We start from the raw sequence: 24982 nt of genomic DNA, 5'->3' as shown, positions 1-24982 counted from the left end.
TCTCTCAGAACACCGAAAACATGTCTGAATGGTTTTAACACCATCAAATTGGGGGATAGAGATACATCTCTTGGTCCAGCCGAAAGCTAGTGTCAGCTACGTTACCATCTACACAGGCAGCTTAGGGTAGATGTCAGGTGACTTGGTTACCCAGCTGTTAGAGGATCTCAGAGAGCCATAGATCAAGCATGCAAACAGTGAGAAGATCAATGCTAGAATCTATTAATGATATCAGGCACCATCAGTGACGTGACCTAGTAAAACGGGATGTGATTGTGTTTATATATGGTGGCAATAACAAGACGATAATAGATCGCCAAGACCCAAGCTGGAGGCTTTATAATAATGATTATTCATATGCTTATTGTTACATATACTGTATTATTATTATTATCTTTGACTTATATGTACTACTACATGTGTTTTAAGTTGTTGATAAAGATTTCTAAAAATAAAATGAATGAGACTTAGGACAGGAAAGTAGTGGCTTAAACACGCTAATCATGTCATTACGCCCTGTCTCCGCCCTGGATCCGGTAGAGTGCTAGCTCTTACGGGAGTACGGAGAGTAGCCGAGTGTACTCTATGCCCTGTACCCCAGTATAAAGACCAACAGAAGTGGTACTGCCCAGCCATCTCTGTTAAAGTAGCCTTTGATAAATAAGGAGAATCACGTTTTCCCCAGAGATAGGGTTTTTCTCTACTTAATAAATAGACCTGTGACCATAATTCCATTTATAGCTAAGATAAGATATCTCTCTAACAGCGATGCACTGGTACAGACAAACTAATGCCAAAAAGAATTTTTTTTTTAGGAGGGGGCTGTGACAAATACGTTGCAACCTGTTTCACCCCTCCCCAAGAATACATTAGTATTACAGTATTCTGTATGAAATGTAAGCTCTTCAGGCTAGAGTCCACTATTATTATAAATTCTTCCTTAGCACGTGTTATTCTCAAAGGCATTCATACAAATTATTTGTATTAATGCCTTTTAAAACAACGATATACAATATATATATATATATATATATATATATATATATATATATATATATATATACATACATACATATATATATATATATATATATATATATATATATATATGTATATACACGTATAATATAAATATATATACTATAAGTATTGTAAAGCAGCCCGGAATATGAATAAATGTTGATGATAGATATATATATTAAATATAGAAACGGTGCGCACAAAAGTTAAAAGTTCAGTATTTGGTAGTGTAAATTCTTAATCGTTGTATAAGTCCACGATACTTTGAACACCAGCAGACCGTACTCTGCGCGTCACTCCCTTCAAACACCCGATCTCCACGGGGAAACAGCAACACACCTATAACATCAAAAAGACAGGGGCGCTTCCATGGTGTAAAATCCAAGTAAAATGTTTATTCCCAAAACATAAAAATTACATGTACCAGAACTAAGAAGTTTTCAGGCATAAATCAGTATTGTAGCATCCAAGTGGGGATATCATATCAGTGTGATCCTCACAGATATTCCACCATCACCTCTACGCGTTTCATCCTCGAGGACTTCGTCAGGAGGTGTGGCTCTCTAAACAAGGTTTGGCTATTTATAAGTATTTACTAATTGATTCACAGGTGGAACATCTCTGCTCAGGTGGAGCATCTATGCTCACATAACGGAGCAGCAAGCACATATTAAACAGTGTCAGTATAATTTTTGCAATCATTGCAAACGTTATAAACATCCAAGTAAAACATATAATATGTGTGATGTTATTGCATTAGATATGCTTAATGTCTTGTAACACTTTCATTGTGATGTCTGTCTCTGTTTCTTTTCTTATCTGTTCTTGTCTTGCAAGAGACACAGGTAGAGAAGCTACAATCAAATTAACATATGCGTCTATCTCTTTATCCATCAGACTTTCAGAACCTTCACTTTCCCGTGCTGTGAACAAAAGTGAAGGTTCTGAAAGTCTGATGGATAAAGAGATAGACGCATATGTTAATTTGATTGTAGCTTCTCTACCTGTGTCTCTTGCAAGACAAGAACAGATAAGAAAAGAAACAGAGACAGACATCACAATGAAAGTGTTACAAGACATCATTCTGAAAGGATGGCCAGCAGAAAAAAATGCGTGCCCACTGTCTATTCATGATTATTGGATGTACCGCACTGACCTTACGGTTGTCAATGGTATTATTTACAAAGGCAATAGAATTATTATACCTGCACGACTAAGAAAAATTATGCTGTGCAAGATACATGAAGGCCACTTAGGAGAAGAGAAATGTAAACGGAGGGCGCGTGAAGTGATGTATTGGCCAAGAATGAACCAGGACATAGCACAGACAACAGCTACATGTGAACTGTGTCTTACGTACAGACCAAAGCAACAAGTCGAGCCGCTGAGTCCTCATGCAGTGCCAGAGAGACCATACCAGAAGGTAGGCGCAGATTTGTTTGATTGTATTGGAAAAACACACATTGTCGTGACTGATTATTATTCTAATTACCCTGAGGTGCAGACTCTACCTACAACTACTAGTAAAGCCGTAATCAGTTGCATGAAGTCAATCTTTGCAAGGCATGGTGTTCCTATGGAAGTGTTCACTGACAATGGACCTCAGTTTTCCAGCGCTGAATTTAGACAGTTTGCTGAAGAGTGGGAATTTGTCCATGCAACATCGAGTCCCCACTATCCACAGTCAAATGGGTTGGTGGAAAGTTCAGTAAAAACTGTAAAGAGTCTAATGAAAAAAGCACAAGACGGCAAAGAAGATTTCTACAAAAGTCTTTTAATCTACCGCAGTACACCTTTACAGAATGGACTCTCTCCTGCACAAATGCTGATGGGAAGGAGGATTAGAGCAAATCTTCCGATAAGTGACGAACTGCTTAATACGCATAACTCAGCATTGGTGAGACTGAGTAAGGTACGTCAACAGGAGAAACAGAAACTGTACCATGATAGGCGAGCAAAAAGCTTATCTGATCTAAGATCAGGTGACCAAGTCCGTCTCCGAGATCATGAGAAAGGCATTTGGATGCAGAAAGGTATTGTGCAAGCACAAGTAGCACCAAGATCTTATATTGTACGTACAGATCGTGGAACAGAAGTAAGAAGAAATCGGGTCGATTTAAGATCTCAACCCAACCATAGTGATGGCAACACGACTGAAGAATACCCTTCATCTGACATGTATGATGGACTTGATAATGGTGAACAAACCATGATGGAAGAAAGGTCCAACATGGTTGACGATACACAGACTTTGTGTGAAAGACCCATAAGAGAAATACGCAGACCTGAGAGACTCATTGAAACGTGTTAGATGATGTTCTTAATGTTATATTGTTAAATTGTTATACTGAAGGATACAGGGCTTATCTTTAAAGAAAAGAAGATGTGATGTTATTGCATTAGATATGCTTAATGTTTGTAGACACTCCCTTATATGTTTAAGCTTGAATCTTTAGTGATGGTCCCTAAGACCATGGGGAATGCTGGGAAGTGGGTGTAGCCAGTGTGCAATCTACCCAGAGTCTGCAAATGGCTGAATAAAGAGCTCAGCAGTGCCCACCCATGCTTCAGTGTCCTGATGAACTGATTTACAAGTATATTAACAAAACAATATGCGTACAAAGTTATACAAAGGTGTAAAGTTAGAACATACGATATGTACAGATTTATACAGAGTAATAAGATCATACTTACCAACTTTCTGTTGGTGAAATCCGGGAGCCTGCAGAGGAGGTGGGCGTAACAGGGGGGCGGGGTCCCAAGTGGCGTCATTTTGGACCTGCCCCCATGACGTGATGACGCAAAATGCGTCATTTGACAGCGGGGGGCGGGGCTAAACGCCGCGATTCACCGGGAATCGCGGCGTTTGGGACTTAATTCTGCCCACTTCACTAGGAAGTGGGCAGAATTATCCAGATGCGGGGGATTGCCACACTCGCCCGGGAGCCCGGGAGACTCTCGCAAAATGCGGGAGTCTCCCGGATATTTCGGGAGAGTTGGCAAGTCTGAATAAGATTATAAAAATGGTGTGATCTCACATCCTTCATTAAGGCCCAGCGGGACAAAAGTATTCAAAGTGTATATCCAGAAAGTCTCTCTCTGAGCTAGCTTCAATAAGCGATCACCTCCTTTTTTATTCATTTCTACATGTTCGATCGCCTTGAAACGGAGAGACTCTGGATTAGCATTATGACAAGCAGTAAAGTGTTTGGGAACACTATGGTTATCTACTTTATGCAAAATATTTCGTAGGTGTTCAAACACACGTATTTTAATTGATCTCTTAGTCTTTTTATAATTTTTATAATCTTATTACTCTGTATAAATCTGTACATATCGTATGTTCTAACTTTACACCTTTGTATAACTTTGTACGCATATTATATGTTTTAATTGGATGTTTATAACGTTTGCAATGATTGCAAAAATTATACTGACACTGTTAACATATTAAACACTTGCTGCTCCGTTATGTGAGCATAGATGTTCCACCTGAGCAGAGATGTTCCACCTGTGAATCAATTAGTAAATACTTATAAATAGCCAAACCTTGTTTAGAGAGCCACACCTCCTGACGAAGTCCTCAAGGATGAAACGCGTAGAGGTGATGGTGGAATATTTGTGAGGATCACACTGATATGATATCCCCACTTGGATGCTATAATACTGATTTATGCCTGAAAACTTCTTAGTTCTGGTACGTGTAATTTTTATGTTTTGGGAATAAACATTTTACTTGGATTTTACACCATGGAAGCGCCCCTGTCTTTTTGATGTTATAGATATATATATATATATATATATATATATATATATATATATATATATATATATATATATATATATATATATATTTATTGGTTTTAAGTCTTGTGTAAGGAATAATTAGATAATTAGTAATAGTAATAAAGATAAGCAAATCCTTTTTAAGAGAATGTCATAATGTAGAACAAACCATTGATCTATCAAGTAAATCATTCAGTCCATAATGCTTACAATTAAATGACTTAAATATTAACCCTCCTATATTCACACTAACAATATGTCAGTAAGTTTTGCTGCATTTCAGTGACTTATGTCAGTAAAACCTGATTCCCGGGTTGGTGATTGGCTGCCATGAGCACGTGACGGGTCTCTGCCTCCTCTCCGCTCACGTGACATGCGCTGGAGAAAACTACAACTCCCATGATGCCGCGGGGCGGAGCTGTGAGCCTGCTCTCACGCTGTGTGCACTGAGCTGCAGAGATAGAGTGCAGGTCTCCTGTGGATGAGCTGTGTGTACACTGAGCAGCATGGAGCACTTCTTACAGGGCTGCAAGGCCGCCTTGCAGGTGAGTGCACCTATGCCACTGACATACTGGGGTTGTCTTATCTGTCTGCTGCTGGCCTGAAGAGCTAGCAGTCTAATGTCTGTTGCAATGCAGCTAGCTCTCCTGCAGCACATAAACCCAGGCTGGTGTGCGATGCCTGCATGCAAAGACTGAGTGGAAGGAACCAGCTTGTGCAGGGGGGAAAAGACAGATATATATATATATATATATATATATATATATATATATATATATATATATATATATATAATGTGTCCACATTCTGTATTAGAGTGTTCCAGCCATGGGAATAACGCACAAGCAGAGTTTTATTCTGGTTTGTGGTTTTGCTGTATGGAATATTTGTAATATTTTGTGTATAATGTGTGCATTATGATTCACTCCCCGCTGCTGAATGTGAGCTTAGTTGCCAAACTTTCCCTGATTTCTTGATATAGTCCCAATTTTTTTTCCTCTGAAAGTTTCTTTCAAAATGTATCTGTTGAGCAATCAACTCTACCCCACGTTTTGTGCAGTGTAATTCCTAGCATATGAATCTGCATGACTTCAGAGGTGACTGCACAGTACCACTGCTTTTATTTTAAACTCTTGGCTGTAACGCTCTGTGGCGTTACCCTATGTAGACCTCTGCACAGCGCCACTTCAGTTTATCTGCATGCAAGTTCTCTGTCTTGTTTAGAGTGCTAGATACTGTTCCAATTTCACAATTTAATAACCGGTGAGACTTTAAAAACAAGATAAAACTTTATTACGGACAAGGGTCAGTTTGTGATGGGTGTGTGGTGTGTTTTTCTTTAATGCATTGGTCCAACTGGAATTTGTCAATGGAAATTCAATGTTGAGTGCTGGCTATTATAGTATATACATATTCAACTATAATAGATGCATATTTTATGTTCCTTGACTTAAAAAAATAAATAAATCTCTAAATAGTATTATTAATTTTGGGATCACTTTTCATTCAAGCTAACCCCATCGAATCCTTATTTACAAAGACCTAATTTAAGTACGTAAATGTTACGGCGACAGATGTCTGTTTTACCCATACTGGTCTGGTACAAAGTTTGCGGCACAGCTCGGTATATAGACAACGCGTTTTGGTATTAATATCTAGGTCCTGCTCTGAGTTTCAGTTCTCTCTGTAATTTAATGTGAAAAGAGATTCTTGTTAACATATGTGGTAAACCTACATCCCTGACGGTAATGCAGTTTATTTCTTAATTTTTTTTACAAGTCAGCATTTTGGCCTGTGGGACAGAGGCGCAGAGGAGCATGGTAGCGCGCCGTGAGCAACCTTTAAATGATCTGTCGGCTTTGTTCCATCCTCAGGAAATTCTGTTTCTGCCCACAATATATTCTTAGAAACTTGAATGTGACAGACAGTCATTCTCTTCCCCCTGGGGAACTGTCATGGGTTCTGGTCTTCCTATCGCAGCCTTAAGCAGCTGTTTATCTAGAAGCTGCGTTATCAGCTCCCGGAGCCAGAAATATGTTTCGGACACTTGAGCTTACACTCCGCCACACGGCTCCGAGCAATGTTTAGGTCATTTGGCAAAAGGGGCGGCTTTTGATTTTCAGCCCGACAGGCTGGTCTGTGTTTCCTGTGTTCACATTTTACCACAGGGTTTTTCTGTGAATCAAGGCACTGTTAACAACCCCGTCACATGATTGACGAGTTATACTCGGGCACTTTTCTGAAATGCTGGTCTCTGAAGTGGGAGGTTAGAATGCATTTTGGAGCCCCCACTGCAGAAATAAGGGCGTTCGGTAGAGTACTTTAACCTAAATCGTACGACGTTTAACGCTACTGACGCTTCGTAATATTTTTTTCTAGAAAATTGTGGAACAAATTTGCTTTACAATTCTGTAAAATAATAATTTTCAACTTCTGCCAGAATATTGAGCAGAATTGCATAAAAAAATAAAGAAAACCCTGATATCAATATTGCTTATTATAAAGAAATATATATATATTATTGAGCCTTTAAATGATTAGTAATATTCAAAATGCAGTTATTAGACCAAGAAGTGGTGTAATTTCAACATTTTTGCACTAAATAGACAATATCATATTCTATAGACAGAAAAGGGTGAAGCAAATTAACGTAGGAAAAAAATATTTTAAAAAGATTATATGAAGGATATAATCCTTAGATTAAACTGAAATTCGGAATTGTTTATATTATCCGGTATGATTTTCATTTTGGGGGTGCCTTATTCTCTATAATACCATGGCCTTATCTGTGAGGAGTTTGTATGTTCTCCCCGTGTTTGCGTGGGTTTCCTCCGGGTGCTCCGGTTTCCTCCCACACTCCAAAAACATACTGGTAGGTTAATTGGCTGCTATCAAAACTGACCCTAGTCTGTGTATCTGTCTGTGTGTGTGTATGTTAGGGAATGTAGACTGTAAGCCCCAATGGGGCAGGGACTGATGTGAGTGAGTTCTCTGTACAGCGCTGCGGAATCATTGGCGCTATATAAATAAATGATGATGATAATACACAGGGATTCCTAACTCACCATTTATACTGGGTTTCAGGCTCCCAAGGAACTAGCGACTTCGCCGTAGACGCGTTTTAGAGAAGCTCTAGTAACGCGATTTCCGTGCGCTTTTGGTGCGTCGATCTAGTGACCATAACAATCTATTGTACTGGTAAGGAGCATTAACTTGGGTGACGTTGAACGCGCCGTATTCTTAAACACGGCGTAAAGCTTTTGGTACCGTTTACGTGTATGACAGTCGTTTGATAACATCCAGTGCTGTTGCCGTAATACAATCGGGTGTCTTTCGCCCGTGTGTGATGGAGACTGACAGGTGTGTCCTGTCATCAGGCCTCGTTGCTGCTTATATGTCAAATACGCCAGGACCAGTGTTTACCCAGGCCTTCGCAGTTAATCAGCCATGTCATGTCTTAGCCCTGAAGTCCCAGCTACTAATAACATTCACATATATATATATATATATATATATATATATATATATATATATATATATATATATATATATATATATATATATAAAAGGGGGTACTTTAATTTCAGTTTGTGTGCGCCCTTCTGCAACATTATTTTAGCGGTGTCCCTTAAAAGGGATGTTATGTTTTAAAAATCGTAGTTTATGTATTTTAGATTTCTTTTCTGATGACGTTGGGTCTAAGGGATACATTTTTCTGGCTCATTCGCTCGCTAGGTGGCGCTGTCCTGTTGGTTTACATCACTCGCTACAATCTCTCGAATATTTGTCCGGCCCAAAAAATGGCTGCACTTTAAACTGCTCTTTGTTTTAATTTTAAAATTTAAAAACCAATCGCCGCAACTTTTGCGTCGCGAACCGTCCTATAAAGAGCACAGTTTATTTTATCTGTTTCTTTTTTAATCCCAATCCTGCAGCAATTGCAGCGAGAGGTTTTCCTGGAGACCAAGCGGCTGGGGGTATAGAGGTTTCTCTGGAGATTATATTGTGTCACGTTTTATCTTTCTGTGGAAGAGAGGAAAATATAGGTCATAGAGACTTACCCCTGGGGCAGCTGTGCATTCCCAGCGTCTCACCGCATTGACGGAAAAGTGAGCACATGTTTATTCGGTGTTATGGATTTTTAGATTCCTCTGTGTAGAAACTATTTACATTTTTAATTTTAATAGACTATTCGCTTTTAACTACTTACCTCTCTCAAAGCCATTGCTACTAATTTTATTTGAATTTCACTAAACAATTATAGAACAAAAAAAACCCGAAAAACCAATATCTTTTAAAATGAAAGCGATCACGAAGGGTAGTGCATGACTCCGCGAATTGTCAGTTTGGCCCCGCCCTCTGCGGCAAATTGTCTAGAACACGTCATTGCACAGTGAATTGTTTTTAATATTTAATTTAACCACAGAATTAAAGTGCAATGGAGTATTTCCTCCCAATCCCATGGCATACAGCTATAGTCACCCCCCCCCACTTCTTTTTTCTGATAGATAAATAGCTGAAATGTTAAAGCAAAGCGCTGGCATGTGAAGTGATGTAAGATAGAGAAGCCCCACCCTTGCGTTCTGTGAAGGACGGAGCAGGCAGCCTGCTGGGCAGACGTCATTTATTAGAAACACATTAGTTATTACTCCTCTTTTATTTTGCAATTTTGCACAATAGCACACAAGCTTGGATATATCCGGGTACTCCTAGTACCTTTATTTGCTGCTTAAGATGAGATAAACCATTAGAATAGAAAAGTATTTCCCTTTGTTACTGGTACAACATACAGGAGAGGACACGTTGGGTATAACATTATTTACTGACCAGGGTGACATAAAGCCCAGTGTTTATATGACTTTAATGTACTGCAAGTAACTTCTAGTACAACTGTGTGTGTTGTTAGTTGGGACAACACGCTTCTTGTTGAATAAACACCGATCACATGATGTATTATATAGACCGAGCTAATGACCGGCCCAGCGGCCAAAAAAATAACTTGCTTGCTTTGAAGTCCGGCAGCAGAGAAATATGATCCCTTCACCCTGGATAATAGCGGCGAGCAGGATTTCATTTCGTATCAAGGCCGTACTTAAAGACGTAGGGGCATATTTAATAAAGCACGATAGTGCTTTTAACGGATAATTAAGGTCCCACAGTGTCCTCCGCAAATTTATTAAGGGGGCATCGCAGCAGATATCATGGATATCTGCTGCTTTGCACTCCTCTTCGTTTTTGGGAGCAGTCACCATTCAAGAGAATGGTGACTGCTCCTGGCCGCAATCTAACAAGTCCCGAAAAAACATTTTTTTCGGGAACTTGTCATATTAATGTACGCCAGCTGCAGCTGGCGTACATGAGGAAATCTAATGCAACTATCGTTGCAGAGACAGAGAGGGGATCTGTGTGCGCATGCGCAATTGAAGAGTAAGGAGAAGACCCGAAGACAGCGCTTCCGAAGAGGCAGGTAAGTATGATTTATTTTTTCACAGAAACAGCAGACTATCGGGACTGCTGTTTCTGTACTCCAGTTTTGTTAAATTTGAGAAATGAATTTCTCTATTTTAACGTTAAATGATAAATGTGCCCCAGAAAGCAGCTGTATGTGAGGGATAAACACATTTTATTAGCACGTTTTATTTTACAATATGGAGCCTTTTACGGACAGCTGCTTAACCTACATGCAACTTGATTTATGTAAAAGGAGTGGACAATGGTTGGATAATATATGCTTCAAGAAAAGGCAATTGTTCGCTTTTGCAAAAATGTTTGTTTCTCCTCCTTTGTAAATCATGCATAGATGCCGAAATGGCGCTTTTATTGATTCAGATCCGTGACTTGTGACAAATTTTCAAAGAAATATGGCAGCTTCCAGTCAGCAACTTATAAATCATTACCTATATACCATTAACAGGTGTCTCATTAAAACCAAGTAAAGGTACGTACCATCTACCACAAAACCTTTTTGAAACAAGAGAAAAAAAAACCCAAATAGATGTCCCCCGTCTTTATTGCAGAAAATGGCTTTTGCTGCCATTAATTTGTTTTGTCAGGGGATCGTGGCATTTTACATTTTCCTTTGCGAAAATGGATTTATTCTCTAAACACGGTGTTGTTTCCATAACGTTCTGTCAACGCTGAGAGAAAAAAAGAGGCCGTCCGCTTCATTAGCTTCTGTTCGTGTAATTCGGCTTTTAAGCGATGCCGTACAAATATTGTTTCTCCTAAACAAATGGAGCGTGCCGTTTATGAACTGCAGGCATATGGTGTTTTGTGTGCCGTTTCTCTAAAAAACATTAAATCAATTACTTATCTGGTCACTGTGTAAGCACATTATATCTCGGCGTCAGCTGGTGTGTAATCTTGGAAACGGCCACTTCCTGGGGTGTCTGAGGTTATATTTGGGCTTTTTTTGGGGGGGGTCAACCTTGGTTTCCTGACGTTTTTCAGTTCCTTAGTTACCATGCTCAGCAATGCCGGATTACTCACTAATATAATATACGTTGTATTTGGTGAATACTTTTATTGGGTTTAATTCCCAACAAAAAATATGTGAATTAATAAGCTGCGTTCTCATGGGTATCGGGGTCTAGGCCCAATATGGCTGCCATGACCGGCACTTGGATACGGATAATATATTTTATATGAAAATGAACTAAATCTACAGGTGCAACTACAAGCCCCCAGCATGCTTTGCCGGTAGATAGCCAGCCGGTAGCTAGCAAGGCACGCTGGGACTTGTAGTTTCGCAAAACCTGGAGCGCTGCAGGTTGGCTAGACCTGAAGTAAACTGTATAGTACTTTAGATTTTTTTTTTTTTATTATATATACTCTGCCATATAAGTGACTAAGTGGGTTGTAATATATCCTAGGATGCAGCGACTAATCTATCGTTTTGTTTTGCATCCAATGTTTGGCTTGTTTAGTTAATGGTTCCGCAAGTAATTAGTCGTCTTCGTTTTATTAAAGGGCCATATAGTGAAGTGCTTGATGTATTTGCCCTCTTGCCTATAGGAGAGATTATATTCTACAACGATGCTGATAAAGTGGATATTCCTCTTGGATATGGCTTCCGGCTTGCGTTACGAGTACTTAAAGGGCCACTACACCCACAATACCCAGTCCTTCTGTGTGTTCTAGGTCATCAGACGCAGATGTTTGTTTTACCTGCCCTTGGATATGACATAGCTCCGCTGTGCTCTGCACATGCGATATGTCTGTGCATCCTTGATATTAAAAAAAACAAAAAATTTGCCTGATGGAGTTTAAACGAGGTTATGAAATACAGAAGGAATCCAGCAAAATAAACCATCAACAATATTGTAGTGAAAGTCCAAGGAGGGTATGTGCAACGGCTGTAAATGTAATCTCCGTAAAGGTGGAGAAACCCCTTAGGTGACGTTGTGCATAGATCCCAATTCCTAACCTGTCCGTCAAGACCAAGAAGGATTCAGGCCTAGGAAGTGGGCTATAATTGTCCCTTAAATGTCATGGGGGCTCTGGCATCTACGTGTGTGACTGTGTTTCATTGAGGGCTTTTCATATTAAATTAAAGAAGAACTCTGCTCAAGATGGAAAATTGCATTTTGGGTGGAGTTCAAAATTGTGCTTTCTGTGGATGCGCCGTTAGTCGGATCTATCGGGTCACCAACGCGGAGCACCTCTTACCACTCGATGCCCTTACACGGAACTTTACGCTTACATGAATGGTAAGGGAACGGAGGTGGGGCAAAGCAAAATGTTTAGATTTGGATGCTGTTATCCTTTGCCGTGTGTTGTAGGTTTGAGGCTTGAGTAAGTCTGTGTGTGTGTGTGCGCTCACTTGCGTTTCCACATCTGTATATTGAGTGGTAATCGTCTTATGATGGGAGCATATCAAAAATTTTAACAAAGCAAAATCAAAATGTAATTGAGCATAACGTCTTTGGTGTCTAATTACGTTGTTTTTAGTCGGGGATGCCAAACTTGAGCTTCCTTTTCCTTGAGAGTCTATTGTGTACAAGGCTACCAGATGTCTGATGGTTATGTTTTGGACTCCTTGCAGAACGAACATGAAGGTCTCGACTTCCACGTGGTGCTTGGGAACGAAGCCTGTGACCTGGACTCTATGGTCTCTGCTCTCTCTCTAGCCTATTATCTTGCCAAGGTGAGTTGCTACTATACATCGGACATTAGTGGGTGATTTTAACTACCTGTACAACTGTCCCTCCTCTTTCAATTTTTTTTTTTTTTTTTTTATATATCCAGTTAAAGGGTTTCAGGTAGTCCATCATATAGGTCTCTTGTATAAATCTGTGTAGACAAAGACTCCATGACTTTCTGGCTCCTAAATTCATATAGTGCCAATTTCTTCAACCAATTTAGACCAAACGGACAAGTGTATGTCCACCAGTCCTGAATGAAATTCCCCAATTGTAAAGCGCTACGGAATATGTTGGCGCTATATAAATAAATGATGATGATTCTGTGATCAACCAGAAAGCTCATTTGGCCAATAGCCAAGATCCGGTGACCAGTTCACCTCACTAGGAGGCTACCATCATGCGTTCCGGTTGTTGGGCTGGTTAAGTGTTGACGCTTTAGTTTTGCCGTGTACAGTAAGTTGTAGTTTATAAAGTTTTTTTTCTTATAGTAAAAGGACATTGTCCCCGCTTTATCCGGAAATGTCCCGGTGATGCCATTTCTTTCATTTTCTAGACCTCTTCCAGCACAAACCTTGTGTTCGTTCCGGTGTTGAACATCCCTCGCGAGGACTTCCCGCTTCGGACAGAAAGCACGTTCTTCCTGAAAGAAATCGGGATATCGAAGGAGCACCTGACGTTCCGTGATGAGATAGACCTGGGGGATCTTTATGAATCTGGGAGGCTGGTGTTGTCACTGGTGGATCACAGTGTGTTACCTAGGTGGGTGACTGTACCTTTAGGCAATTTCTGACCCTGTCGGGCACACCATAGGACACTTCCCTTCATCAAGTGCCACTATGATGCCGATGCTTCCAAAATTTCGGTCTGTTCAATCCCCTTGTACCTTTTAGTGAAGAGAACGAAACCCAGATTGGAATAATATACCCACCGTGGAAGTTAAAATATAACCTAGCTTTTAATGTGTTGTCAATGTTATAGTCATTATGGCTTAAATATTAATCTTGCAAATACAAGCCTTCCCCCACCTTGTTTAGTTTACGTTACAGCTACAAAGAAGATTTCTAAATGGCTTCACGATTTCTTACTAGGGAACCCACCTAACGCCATAGGACTCGAGAGTTACAGTGTAGCAAAATATTCTAGCACTATTGACCTTGAAAACTAAACAATGTCGGTGGTGGGGGGGTTGTATTTGCAAAACTAATATTTAAGCCATATAAATTTGCAGCCTGTGGGTGCATGCATAATTTATACAGGGGAAAGTCTCCTAGACGTTGTCTCGACAAAGTTTAATGTAAATGTGAGTGGCTGTCCCTGGTTTAAGTGCTAGTTCAGTTTTGGAATGTAGTACCGCAATAAAAAGGTTATAAATAAGAAATAGAGAAAAAAGTATTAGAGCCATAAAGACTATAATATGAACAGATAATTAATGCACTAGGAATGATCAAGTAATCTGAGAATTTGTAAATAGACTGAATGGAATCTAAATGGTGTAAACGTAATGTTTATAGAAAATAAGAAATAAAAGGACATTATGGTTAAAAGGGGGACTGAAGCCACTTCTGATATATTTATTAAAGGTTGTATATTACTCAGCTAAATACCACACATGAAATAACTGCAGCTGATTGTGATTTTAGAACCGAGCAGACACTGAGTGACTGACAGGTTTGCAGTGTTGCTTTGCAGAAGTGCACTTTGGGGATTGGCTGATTTCATACACGGGCGCCGCCGGTGATGTCACAGTAGCTTAAGTGACTGCAATCTCAACTTGTTAAACTTCATTGTATCCCATAACGACACAGTCCTAAAGATGTGGGTGAACTTTGGCTGTCTGTATTAGAGTGGGGAAGGTAACTCTGTACTTCCTAATAAAACTGCAGTGGGGTGTCAGGGTAACACTGACCAGTGTATTCTACCATTGTGTCCCTTGTATATAATGCGTCTTCCAATTCTCCCTTGCTAGGGCTGACTCATTCATGGAAGATGTGGTAACAGAGGTGATAGATCACCATGTTACGGAGAGAAAGACAGCTCTGAATTGCCGGGTTACCATCGAGCTGGTGGGATCCTGTAGCACTCTGATAGCGGAGAAGATTTTCCGAGACGCACCTCACATCCTGGACTTCCAGCTAGCGTCTCTGCTCCGTGGTGAGTGCCATCCCCAGTGATCACCTTTTATGTGGCTCGATGTACTAGGAGCCAGTGACCTGATCTAGGCACAGCGTGAGAACTCTTCGTACAAAACGTGCCCCCTTTTTCCTGTTCCATGCACAGGCCCTATTGTTCTGGATTGCGTGAACATGACACCGGCGGCCGGCAGGGTGACCCCAAAGGACACCGAGCATGTGACCATCCTGGAATCAAAGTTTCCACATCTGACACCGAGGGGCGCTCTGTTTGATTCGATGATGAAGGCCAAGATCGATGTGTCAGGTATACGCTGCATGTGTGACCTGGGGCTGCAGACTGTAACTGCTAATGGCGCAAAAGGGTGGGCGGACCAGACTTGCAGGGTACTGAATCACTAGTCTTACCCCCAAGACCAGTACACCACAATTATATCATGCCGCCACCATTACGTGGCTATATTTTATATATATTATGTAACTACGGAGGCCTAGGTCACCCTCAATCTGATGCTGATTTGCTTAATTATTTTGTATAACCCACACGTTCAGTAAAACAAATCCATCAGGACTCGCCAGTAAATACTTCATATTCAGATTAAATCAGAGCCCCAAGACAGAAGTGGGCAGAATGATCTGGGAGACACAACTTAATTGGGCCATAAATCTGATTAGGAGAAACTTTTTTTATTTTAAACAAAACAGTAATAAATTGGACTATTCCCATGTCAATATGCACTAACCGCGGAGCAGAAATCGAAAAAGACAGTCACCCCCCCCCGCCCAAGTTTTTAACCTTAAACGTTCGGTGTGGCACCACAAGATCAGATTTTTTTTTTAAATTTATTTATTTATTTTTAAATAAAATCACATTGTGTTAAGAACTGAAAGTTCATCTGTCATAGCATCGGCGGCCATTTTGTGAGCTGAACCACATTTTTATGTTTCTCTTGCGCAGGTTTATCTACAGATCAAATGCTTCGCAAAGACCTCAAGGCCTTGCTGGGTCGCAACGTTACTTTGGCCATTGCTGCTATTTACATAGAACTAGAGGTAAGATTACGATCCCCGGGGGACGGCACCAGTTTAGCGATACCTCTGAGGTAAATGGGCGCCGTACGGGAGATTTTCCTCTACTGTAAAACATTTTCTTGTTCATTGTACTCGTACGTGAGATTTTTTGTTTTTAAAATGTGTGGTAGTGTATTGTGTAACGGTGGGTGAGAATTTCTGGGAGGAGGGGGCAGGAATGTGACCTTCAGCTTGTTATGGTATCTCGCATAGGATCTGTCAGTCGGCCAACTCCGGATCAATCGGCACATTATGTGTAAATACACAACGAGACTGACTTCGGAGGGTTCTAGAATGTTGGCTGTAATCGCTGTATAGGCAGCGTTCTCCTTCTGAAGGCATAAAGTAAAACCTATGCTTATTATTAATAATAATAATATTATTTAATAAAAAGTCATCTTTCACATGATTTCTTCCCAGACGTTCCTGCGAAGGGAGGGCATGGAGAGCGACCTGCGGGCTTTCTGCCGCAGACACGGGTACCATGCCCTTATAGCCATGCCGGTCACCTTCACCAGCAGTAATGTGCCCGTCAGGCAATTAGCGGTGTACAGCCAGCAGGGGGAGCTCCTGCAACTGGTAAGAATGGGAGCCAGGGCTGGCTGTCTGTAAGCAATATGTGGATGTGACAACAAGTACCTTTCCACCCTCATTTGGCTTTAATGTATAGGTTTGTCTGTACCCTACTGCCACTTTTGCAAAAAATGCCTTACTTTATCTCTCTGATGCGCGTCTGTGCCTTTCAGCCACACCGTTATATCATCAGGCAGATTTCTTTATTTCAGTCGCTATGTGATACGTCCCAGCTATTGTTTACAGTTTCTGATGTCTGCAGTCACTCTATCCACTGACATAAACATTGCACAGTGTTATATCAGGTCTGTGTAGAGTTAAGATAAGGCCGCGTTCATTCCTGATGCTATGGGGGGTATTCAATTGTCAGTGAGTTGTTGTTGTTTTTTTTTTTGTTTTTTTTTGTTTTTACAGCTTTAAGTTATTTTAACGCTGTTATTTATCTTTTTCGAGCGGGTTAACTTTACCCGCGATTCTTTCCATTTTAACGCTACTTTTTTTTTCATCAAACGGTCCTCTCGCGCTCCAGTAGAAGGTCTATTGAAAGTATAGGGTGTGTGAGAGGCAGCCACGTTAAAAGCTATTCAATTGTTTTTTAACACGGCGCGTTAAACAGGCCAATATGCTGTTTTATCTCGCACCTCCTTGGGGTGTGTTAAAAATAAAAAACCTCTGAAAAGTATTTGAAATCATGTAATACTGTGGAAAAAAAGTTAAACTTATGTTGATCACTAATGTCTAGCTTGTGTAAGTTAAGTTCCTTGTGAAAAAATAATGAAATAAAATAAATTAAAAAAAAATAAAAATCACTAATTATATTTATGTATGTTTTTGGTACAAATATGAATGTAGTAATATGTTTTGACATGGTATAGATGATTGTATAGTAAAAAAAAATAGTTGAATTAAAAAATATGCTAAAGAAAGTACAGTAATGTAGATATTATCAATGTGTAATGCAGTCTAATGTATGGAAATGTATGCAAAACCTTTTTTTGGTGTTATACATGGGTGCGTTAAAACTCCCCTAAAATTTCGCAAACACAATTTTTAACGCGCGGGGGCAGCGTTCCCTCTTTTTCAATTGAATTGCACGAGTTTTCCCGCTGCGCTAACTAAAAACTATCGTTATTGCTGTCAAAACCCTGCGGGAGATTTTTTTTGTTTACGCGGTGGGTAATAAAAAAATAACTCGCTAACAATTAAATACCCCCCTATGTGTCAGCAGGCTGCTCAGATATAGTGTTATATATCGCTCTAGCGCCCTCTAGTGGCAGAGCAAACCTGCATCAGGGACCAGGAAGAGATGAACGTGTAAAATACACCGAGTAGTCTGCTGTATTCCAGTGTAAAGAGAGTAAGAGATTCTGCACAGATGGGGGGGTGGGGAGTGTAAGATTGTCCTGTACTTTCTCCTGTCTGTTATCCTCTATGTAAAGAAACCTTTGTACACAACTAGTGCGTTTCTCCTTAGGGCTCAGTGTTTCCTTCATGAGGCCCTATCCACACTCCGTGTTCTTTATAGGTTGAGAATACTGGAGCTACATTTAAACCTTAATTATTATTTTTTATTTTAATTAGTGCTGAAATATCAGGTAAAAATGGAAGCCTATACTTGGCAGGCCGCTAACGCTGCTTTTAATGCTCATTGTAATAATATTCTCTGCAGATCTCTAGAGAGGTCAGTAATGTAATAATCTGCAGAATATATCACTATGTATCTGTCAGGGGGTAGATGGGACAGAGCAATGTTCTGCAGATCTCTAGAGAGGTCAGTAATGTAATAATCTGCAGAATATATCACTATGTATCTGTCAGGGGGTATATGGGACAGAGCAATGTTCTGCAGATCTCTAGAGAGGTCAGTAATGTAATAATCTGCAGAATATATCACTATGTATCTGTCAGGGGGTAGATGGGACAGAGCAATGTTCTGCAGATCTCTACAGAGGTCAGTAATGTAATAACCTGCAAATGATTAGTTAAGCGATGAGAGAAGGGAACAGTGGAATAATTTTGCGGACATTTACAAGAATGCTATACCCCATCCTTCATTTATGCTGTCCTTTTAATTTGTCTTAACAATACAATTAACACCAGCAGATTTCTTGAGATGGTCCAGGTGCTTTCAGTGCACACAGTGACCACTGGAGGGTGCTCAAAGATTAGACTAACCTGCCACTGCACCCCTCTGTTTATTAAATAGAGTTCTTCTTTTGAAAACTTTGTTCATAGTTTGCACCATTCTGTAAAGTAGAAATCTGTTTTTCCAGTTTCCAGTAAAATTCAGCTCAATATCTTTTATAGTTTGTTTTGGGGGTTTTGTCAAACCTACTTGTAACTGGATCCCTCCAGGCTGCGCAGAGTCAGTCATTCATTAACTTGGCCAAAGTTGAACCTCTTACAGTGCTGGAATGTGAGCTGGGAGCTTTGCTTATAGTGCACACAGTCCGACTGCTGGGTCATTCGGTAGACGGAGGTAACGAGGCTGTATGTAATCCTTAATCGGCTGTAGGTGAGCACAGAATCTGAGGGTGGTGATGGCTGTTTTTTTGAGGGGCAGAGTAATTGGTCAGATGTCTTAAACTCTCCAGTAAGAGTTTTAAATCTTTTTCTTTACTCACCTCCAGTAAACATTGGGGAAGGGGTGTAGATGTCGTCCTCTTGTGTAGAACCTTTGGTCCCATCTATGTTGCATCGTACACACGTCCCCAGCGTGCACCTATTAACCCGTTCACTTCGTGTAATTCGGCTAGACGTTTGGTTTAACAGAGTTTGGCTGCACAAACTGAATAATTTTGGGTGTACGTCTCCGTCCAAAGGCCCGGCTCAAACACGTATCGGAATCTTCCATTTAAAGACCAGACAGAGCCTAGGAGTATAGGTAATTAAATATCATATTTTTGACATTCTCTGTAAAAATTTGGCCCAGCAGATAGTAATTAGAAAGAAATTGGCCCAAAATCTAGACGTATTGGTGAAGTTTAGGTGTAAATATGTAATCCAGGGGGAGTACTTCCTTATCCTATCTGTCTTTTTAATGTACTGAATTTTAAAGGAAGTAATTTGCATTTTTTTCGCACTGTGCTCACATAATGTGGCAGCAAATGAAGTTTCACAATAAATGTTCTGTGCTTATTTTTAGTAACTAGAGATAAGGCATTGCATGCTGTTCAAACATGTTACTGGGAGATTTTCATATTGCCATCGGGAAGATTAAATGGAGCATTTTGCCTCTTTGACCTGATCCTTATTGTCTTTTGGCCTCAGTAAATGTTGGGACTAAGCCAGTAGAGCGATCTTGACGGCAATTGCGTAGCGGCACGGCACCGTTACTAGTTATCCATCTCTTTTGTTACTCTGTTGTGCGCCCGTCTGACAGAGATGCGGCAAGCTGCCTCTTTGTCTGACAGTCTCATGGCTGATTAGCCAGTAATTCTGTGTACAGCCTTGCTCCTGCCCGCGTACCTCTCGTCTCCCCAGCCTTGATCCTCCCCGGCCTTGCCGCTGCTCCGCTCCGCTCCCCTCCCCGGCCTTGCCGCTGCTCCGCTCCGCTCCCCTCCCCGGCCTTGCCGCTGCTCCGCTCCGCTCCCCTCCCCGGCCTTGCCGCTGCTCCGCTCCGCTCCCCTCCCCGGCCTTGCCGCTGCTCCGCTCCGCTCCCCTCCCCGGCCTTGCCGCTGCTCCGCTCCGCTCCCCTCCCCGGCCTTGCCGCTGCTCCGCTCCGCTCCCCTCCCCGGCCTTGCCGCTGCTCCGCTCCCCTCCCCGGCCTTGCCGCTGCTCCGCTCCCCTCCCCGGCCTTGCCGCTGCTCCGCTCCCCTCCCCGGCCTTGCCGCTGCTCCGCTCCCCTCCCCGGCCTTGCCGCTGCTCCGCTCCCCTCCCCGGCCTTGCCGCTGCTCCGCTCCCCTCCCCGGCCTTGCCGCTGCTCCGCTCCCCTCCCCGGCCTTGCCGCTGCTCCGCTCCCCTCCCCGGCCTTGCCGCTGCTCCGCTCCCCTCCCCGGCCTTGCCGCTGCTCCGCTCCCCTCCCCGGCCTTGCCGCTGCTCCGCTCCCCTCCCCGGCCTTGCCGCTGCTCCGCTCCCCTCCCCGGCCTTGCCGCTGCTCCGCTCCCCTCCCCGGCCTTGCCGCTGCTCCGCTCCCCTCCCCGGCCTTGCCGCTGCTCCGCTCCCCTCCCCGGCCTTGCCGCTGCTCCGCTCCCCTCCCCGGCCTTGCCGCTGCTCCGCTCCCCTCCCCGGCCTTGCCGCTGCTCCGCTCCCCTCCCCGGCCTTGCCGCTGCTCCGCTCCCCTCCCCGGCCTTGCCGCTGCTCCGCTCCCCTCCCCGGCCTTGCCGCTGCTCCGCTCCCCTCCCCGGCCTTGCCGCTGCTCCGCTCCCCTCCCCGGCCTTGCCGCTGCTCCGCTCCCCTCCCCGGCCTTGCCGCTGCTCCGCTCCCCTCCCCGGCCTTGCCGCTGCTCCGCTCCCCTCCCCGGCCTTGCCGCTGCTCCGCTCCCCTCCCCGGCCTTGCCGCTGCTCCGCTCCCCTCCCCGGCCTTGCCGCTGCTCCGCTCCCCTCCCCGGCCTTGCCGCTGCTCCGCTCCCCTCCCCGGCCTTGCCGCTGCTCCGCTCCCCTCCCCGGCCTTGCCGCTGCTCCGCTCCCCTCCCCGGCCTTGCCGCTGCTCCGCTCCCCTCCCCGGCCTTGCCGCTGCTCCGCTCCCCTCCCCGGCCTTGCCGCTGCTCCGCTCCCCTCCCCGGCCTTGCCGCTGCTCCGCTCCCCTCCCCGGCCTTGCCGCTGCTCCGCTCCCCTCCCCGGCCTTGCCGCTGCTCCGCTCCCCTCCCCGGCCTTGCCGCTGCTCCGCTCCCCTCCCCGGCCTTGCCGCTGCTCCGCTCCCCTCCCCGGCCTTGCCGCTGCTCCGCTCCCCTCCCCGGCCTTGCCGCTGCTCCGCTCCCCTCCCCGGCCTTGCCGCTGCTCCGCTCCCCTCCCCGGCCTTGCCGCTGCTCCGCTCCCCTCCCCGGCCTTGCCGCCGCTCCGCTCCCCTCCCCGGCCTTGCCGCCGCTCCTCTCCTCTCCCCGGCCTTGCCGCTGCTCCGCTCCTCTCCTCTCCTCTCCCCGGCCTTGCCGCTGCTCCGCTCCTCTCCTCTCCTCTCCCCGGCCTTGCCGCTGCTCCGCTCCTCTCCTCTCCTCTCCCCGGCCTTGCCGCTGCTCCTCTCCTCTCCTCTCCTCTCCCCGGCCTTGCCGCTGCTCCTCTCCTCTCCTCTCCTCTCCCCGGCCTTGCCGCTGCTCCTCTCCTCTCCTCTCCTCTCCCCGGCCTTGCCGCTGCTCCTCTCCTCTCCTCTCCTCTCCCCGGCCTTGCCGCTGCTCCGCTCCTCTCCTCTCCTCTCCCCGGCCTTGCCGCTGCTCCTCTCCTCTCCTCTCCTCTCCCCGGCCTTGCCGCTGCTCCGCTCCTCTCCTCTCCCCGGCCTTGCCGCTGCTCCGCTCCTCTCCTCTCCCCGGCCTTGCCGCTGCTCCGCTCCTCTCCTCTCCCCGGCCTTGCCGCTGCTCCGCTCCTCTCCTCTCCCCGGCCTTGCCGCTGCTCCGCTCCTCTCCTCTCCCCGGCCTTGCCGCTGCTCCGCTCCTCTCCTCTCCCCGGCCTTGCCGCTGCTCCGCTCCTCTCCTCTCCCCGGCCTTGCCGCTGCTCCGCTCCTCTCCTCTCCCCGGCCTTGCCGCTGCTCCGCTCCTCTCCTCTCCCCGGCCTTGCCGCTGCTCCGCTCCTCTCCTCTCCCCGGCCTTGCCGCTGCTCCGCTCCTCTCCTCTCCCCGGCCTTGCCGCTGCTCCGCTCCTCTCCTCTCCCCGGCCTTGCCGCTGCTCCGCTCCTCTCCTCTCCCCGGCCTTGCCGCTGCTCCGCTCCTCTCCGGCAAGAGATTGCAAAGATAATATTTAAACATAAGGAGTTTTAAACAATATGACTTAAGTGAGTATTTGACCTCACATTGTAAATATTCCATCATGATTACCACAGGACTATATTTTCTTCAATTCTTTTTTTTTTTTCTTTATAAATAACTAGGTGAGTAAAGCCTTGGAGCAGGCTACGAATCCATCTCTAGAACTGTCCCGGATCCCCTTTGACTCTAAACACATCACGGCCTACAACCAGGGCAACGCCGTCGCTTCGCGCAAAAAAGTCCTGCCAATCCTGAAGGATTTCCTAAAGAAAAGGAGCCTTAACGAGAGTGGCGCTCGCCCCATGCATTCGTTCCAGGAGGCCGAGGACTACAAAGGACAATTGGGATTTAACGAACAAAATGTCGTCGATAACTTAGAGGGCAACGGGTTACTTGACGATTTCGGGGAGCAGCAGGACAACCCGGATGCTTGCGTTGGAGATGAATGGAAGTACAAGGGATACCCAACTTGTTTCAGGAAACAGACTGAGGATGGATTGGACGATGAAAAATCATTTCCTCCCACCCCTATGAACAGTCTGGTGGAAGGCTGTCCCCTTGACCGAGGTCTCCCAAAACTGACTGCGGAAGCCATCTTAGAGAGGATCAACCGTATCACTGTGGTAGATTCTGAGGTAAAGTCTACTGGAAGCCAATGACGAGGCCCCAGGGTGCCGTGAATGGAGCTTTAGTAATTAAAAATAAAATTTTATATATATAATAGACATTGAGGCACTTGTTAAACAGCGATGCAATCCATTTTTTTGACACGTTCTGTATTGGCAAATTTTATCAATTTTTACAAATCGGAAATGTAGATTGTTGTGTTTCAAGTTTACAAGTTGTTCCTTACGTCCGGTCAGGGGCCCTCTGTATTTCTTAAATATTTACAAAAAAAAAATCTGTGTGACATGCATGACAAAATGCATGTTGGGAGGGTGTCGCCGTGACAGGAAAACCTTCTTGTGTGAAGTAACGATGCCCAATAATTTCCTTTTTAATCCTTGCATCGTTTAAAAATGTCACATGATCCTATACTTCTTCCCTGACTGGAACTCAAGTTGCACCACACACGCTGTAGGTTGAAAAACGCCCTTACGGTGGTGGCTTCAGGTGTTGTACAAGCCCCAGCATGCTTTGCCAGGACATAGCCAGCTGATAGCGGGTAGGGCATGCTGGGACTTGTAGTTTAATAACACCCGGAGAGAGGCAGGTTTGCCATGCCTGCTGTGGATGAATGTGATTGGTTACTGGTGCTGCTTTCCAATGGGAAATTGACAGCTGTTCCCGGGTAGAACAGAAGCAGAATGATTGGCAGGAGCCAGATTTTCAGCTGTTGAGTTAACTTGCAGAGTGATTTCCAGGCATAGTCAGGACCTCTAATGGGCATTTGCTTTAATTATTTTTTTTTAAAACTAGTACAGCAATGATATAATCTATAGCAACCAAATAGATTATAATACCTTATTTTTGCACCAGTTTTAATCAATGTCCCCCCTGTTTTGTACTAAAATATGTACGTGACAGTAAATGTTAGTCTGGCGCCGTATTTCTCAGAGACGCATTGACAGCAGACCTCGCCGCACACAAACGTTGCAGATCCGGCACCTGTTCATGATCTACACCGCGCCGGTCACTTATAAAGTTGCATGTGGATGCTGATGTGGCCGTTAATCCTACAGCTTTGCTATGATTTTATTATTAATAATTTTATTAATAGTATAATATTTATGAATATTTAATAGGTTATATAAACTGCATTGCAATGATGACAGTATAGGTACTCCCACTGCTCGGGCTACCTCTGTTGTAGTTTTCAGTGATGCTTACACATACCCAATACATACTGCTGCAAGGCCGGCTCTGTCCTGCAGGTGCCGTTGCTGTTCGTCTGGAAGGGGGAGGGAATTATAGTTACATGTCAGTCTGCTCCTGTGCAATAACATTCTCCAACATCCACATATACAAGTGTACGATAGACAACGCGGACCTCTTTCCCGTCTTCGGCGAGAAACCTGCATACTGCCGGCACTTGACTTGGTTTGGTTACTAAATCGGGTCAATTCATAGTTCTTCGACCTCCAAATGGCTGCTGCTGTGTGTAAGGGTAATCAAATCCCCTTCATTAATCACCAAAATAACACATTTTAATCATTATTGGCCGTCAACCCTACTTTTTATAGAGTATTACTACCCTTACCGCGAAGAATCCTTTCTAGTTCGGCTGGTAAAACTATCTTCCGTCTAGTATCTTGTCACCTTTAGAGTTCTGGATATGAAAATCTCATTAGACAAACCTTTCTATTGACTTTGGGTATATTTATACATAGGAACTAGGTAATCTCTAAGGCGTCTGTTTTTTTTTTT

At 44.0% G+C, this 24982-nt stretch overlaps 1 protein-coding gene across 6 annotated transcripts in view; it reads left to right on the top strand.

The window, feature by feature from the left end:
- Window positions 1–24982, top strand: part of PRUNE1 (prune exopolyphosphatase 1) — a 260920-nt gene that overhangs the window by 226569 nt on the left and 9369 nt on the right. For 4 of the 6 annotated variants that reach the window (XM_075192268.1, XM_075192269.1, XM_075192264.1 and 1 more), the window contains 7 exons: window positions 12851–12952; window positions 13504–13709; window positions 14917–15101; window positions 15228–15386; window positions 16038–16132; window positions 16571–16729; window positions 22738–24977. In XM_075192268.1, coding sequence (XP_075048369.1) covers window positions 12914–12952; window positions 13504–13709; window positions 14917–15101; window positions 15228–15386; window positions 16038–16132; window positions 16571–16729; window positions 22738–23274 — 1380 coding nt within the window. In that variant the 5' untranslated portion in view covers window positions 12851–12913 and the 3' untranslated portion in view covers window positions 23275–24977. Of the gene's footprint in view, window positions 1–5237; window positions 5352–12850; window positions 12953–13503; window positions 13710–14916; window positions 15102–15227; window positions 15387–16037; window positions 16133–16570; window positions 16730–22737; window positions 24978–24982 lie in introns of those variants that run through there. The other 2 variants (XM_075192265.1, XM_075192266.1) reach the window with 2 other exon arrangements.

Source organism: Mixophyes fleayi, chromosome 12 (genome assembly GCF_038048845.1).
Source record: "Mixophyes fleayi isolate aMixFle1 chromosome 12, aMixFle1.hap1, whole genome shotgun sequence".
Taxonomy (NCBI): domain Eukaryota; kingdom Metazoa; phylum Chordata; class Amphibia; order Anura; family Limnodynastidae; genus Mixophyes; species Mixophyes fleayi.
Note: the sequence above shows the minus strand (reverse complement) of the source record. Positions and strands in the feature narration are given on the sequence as shown.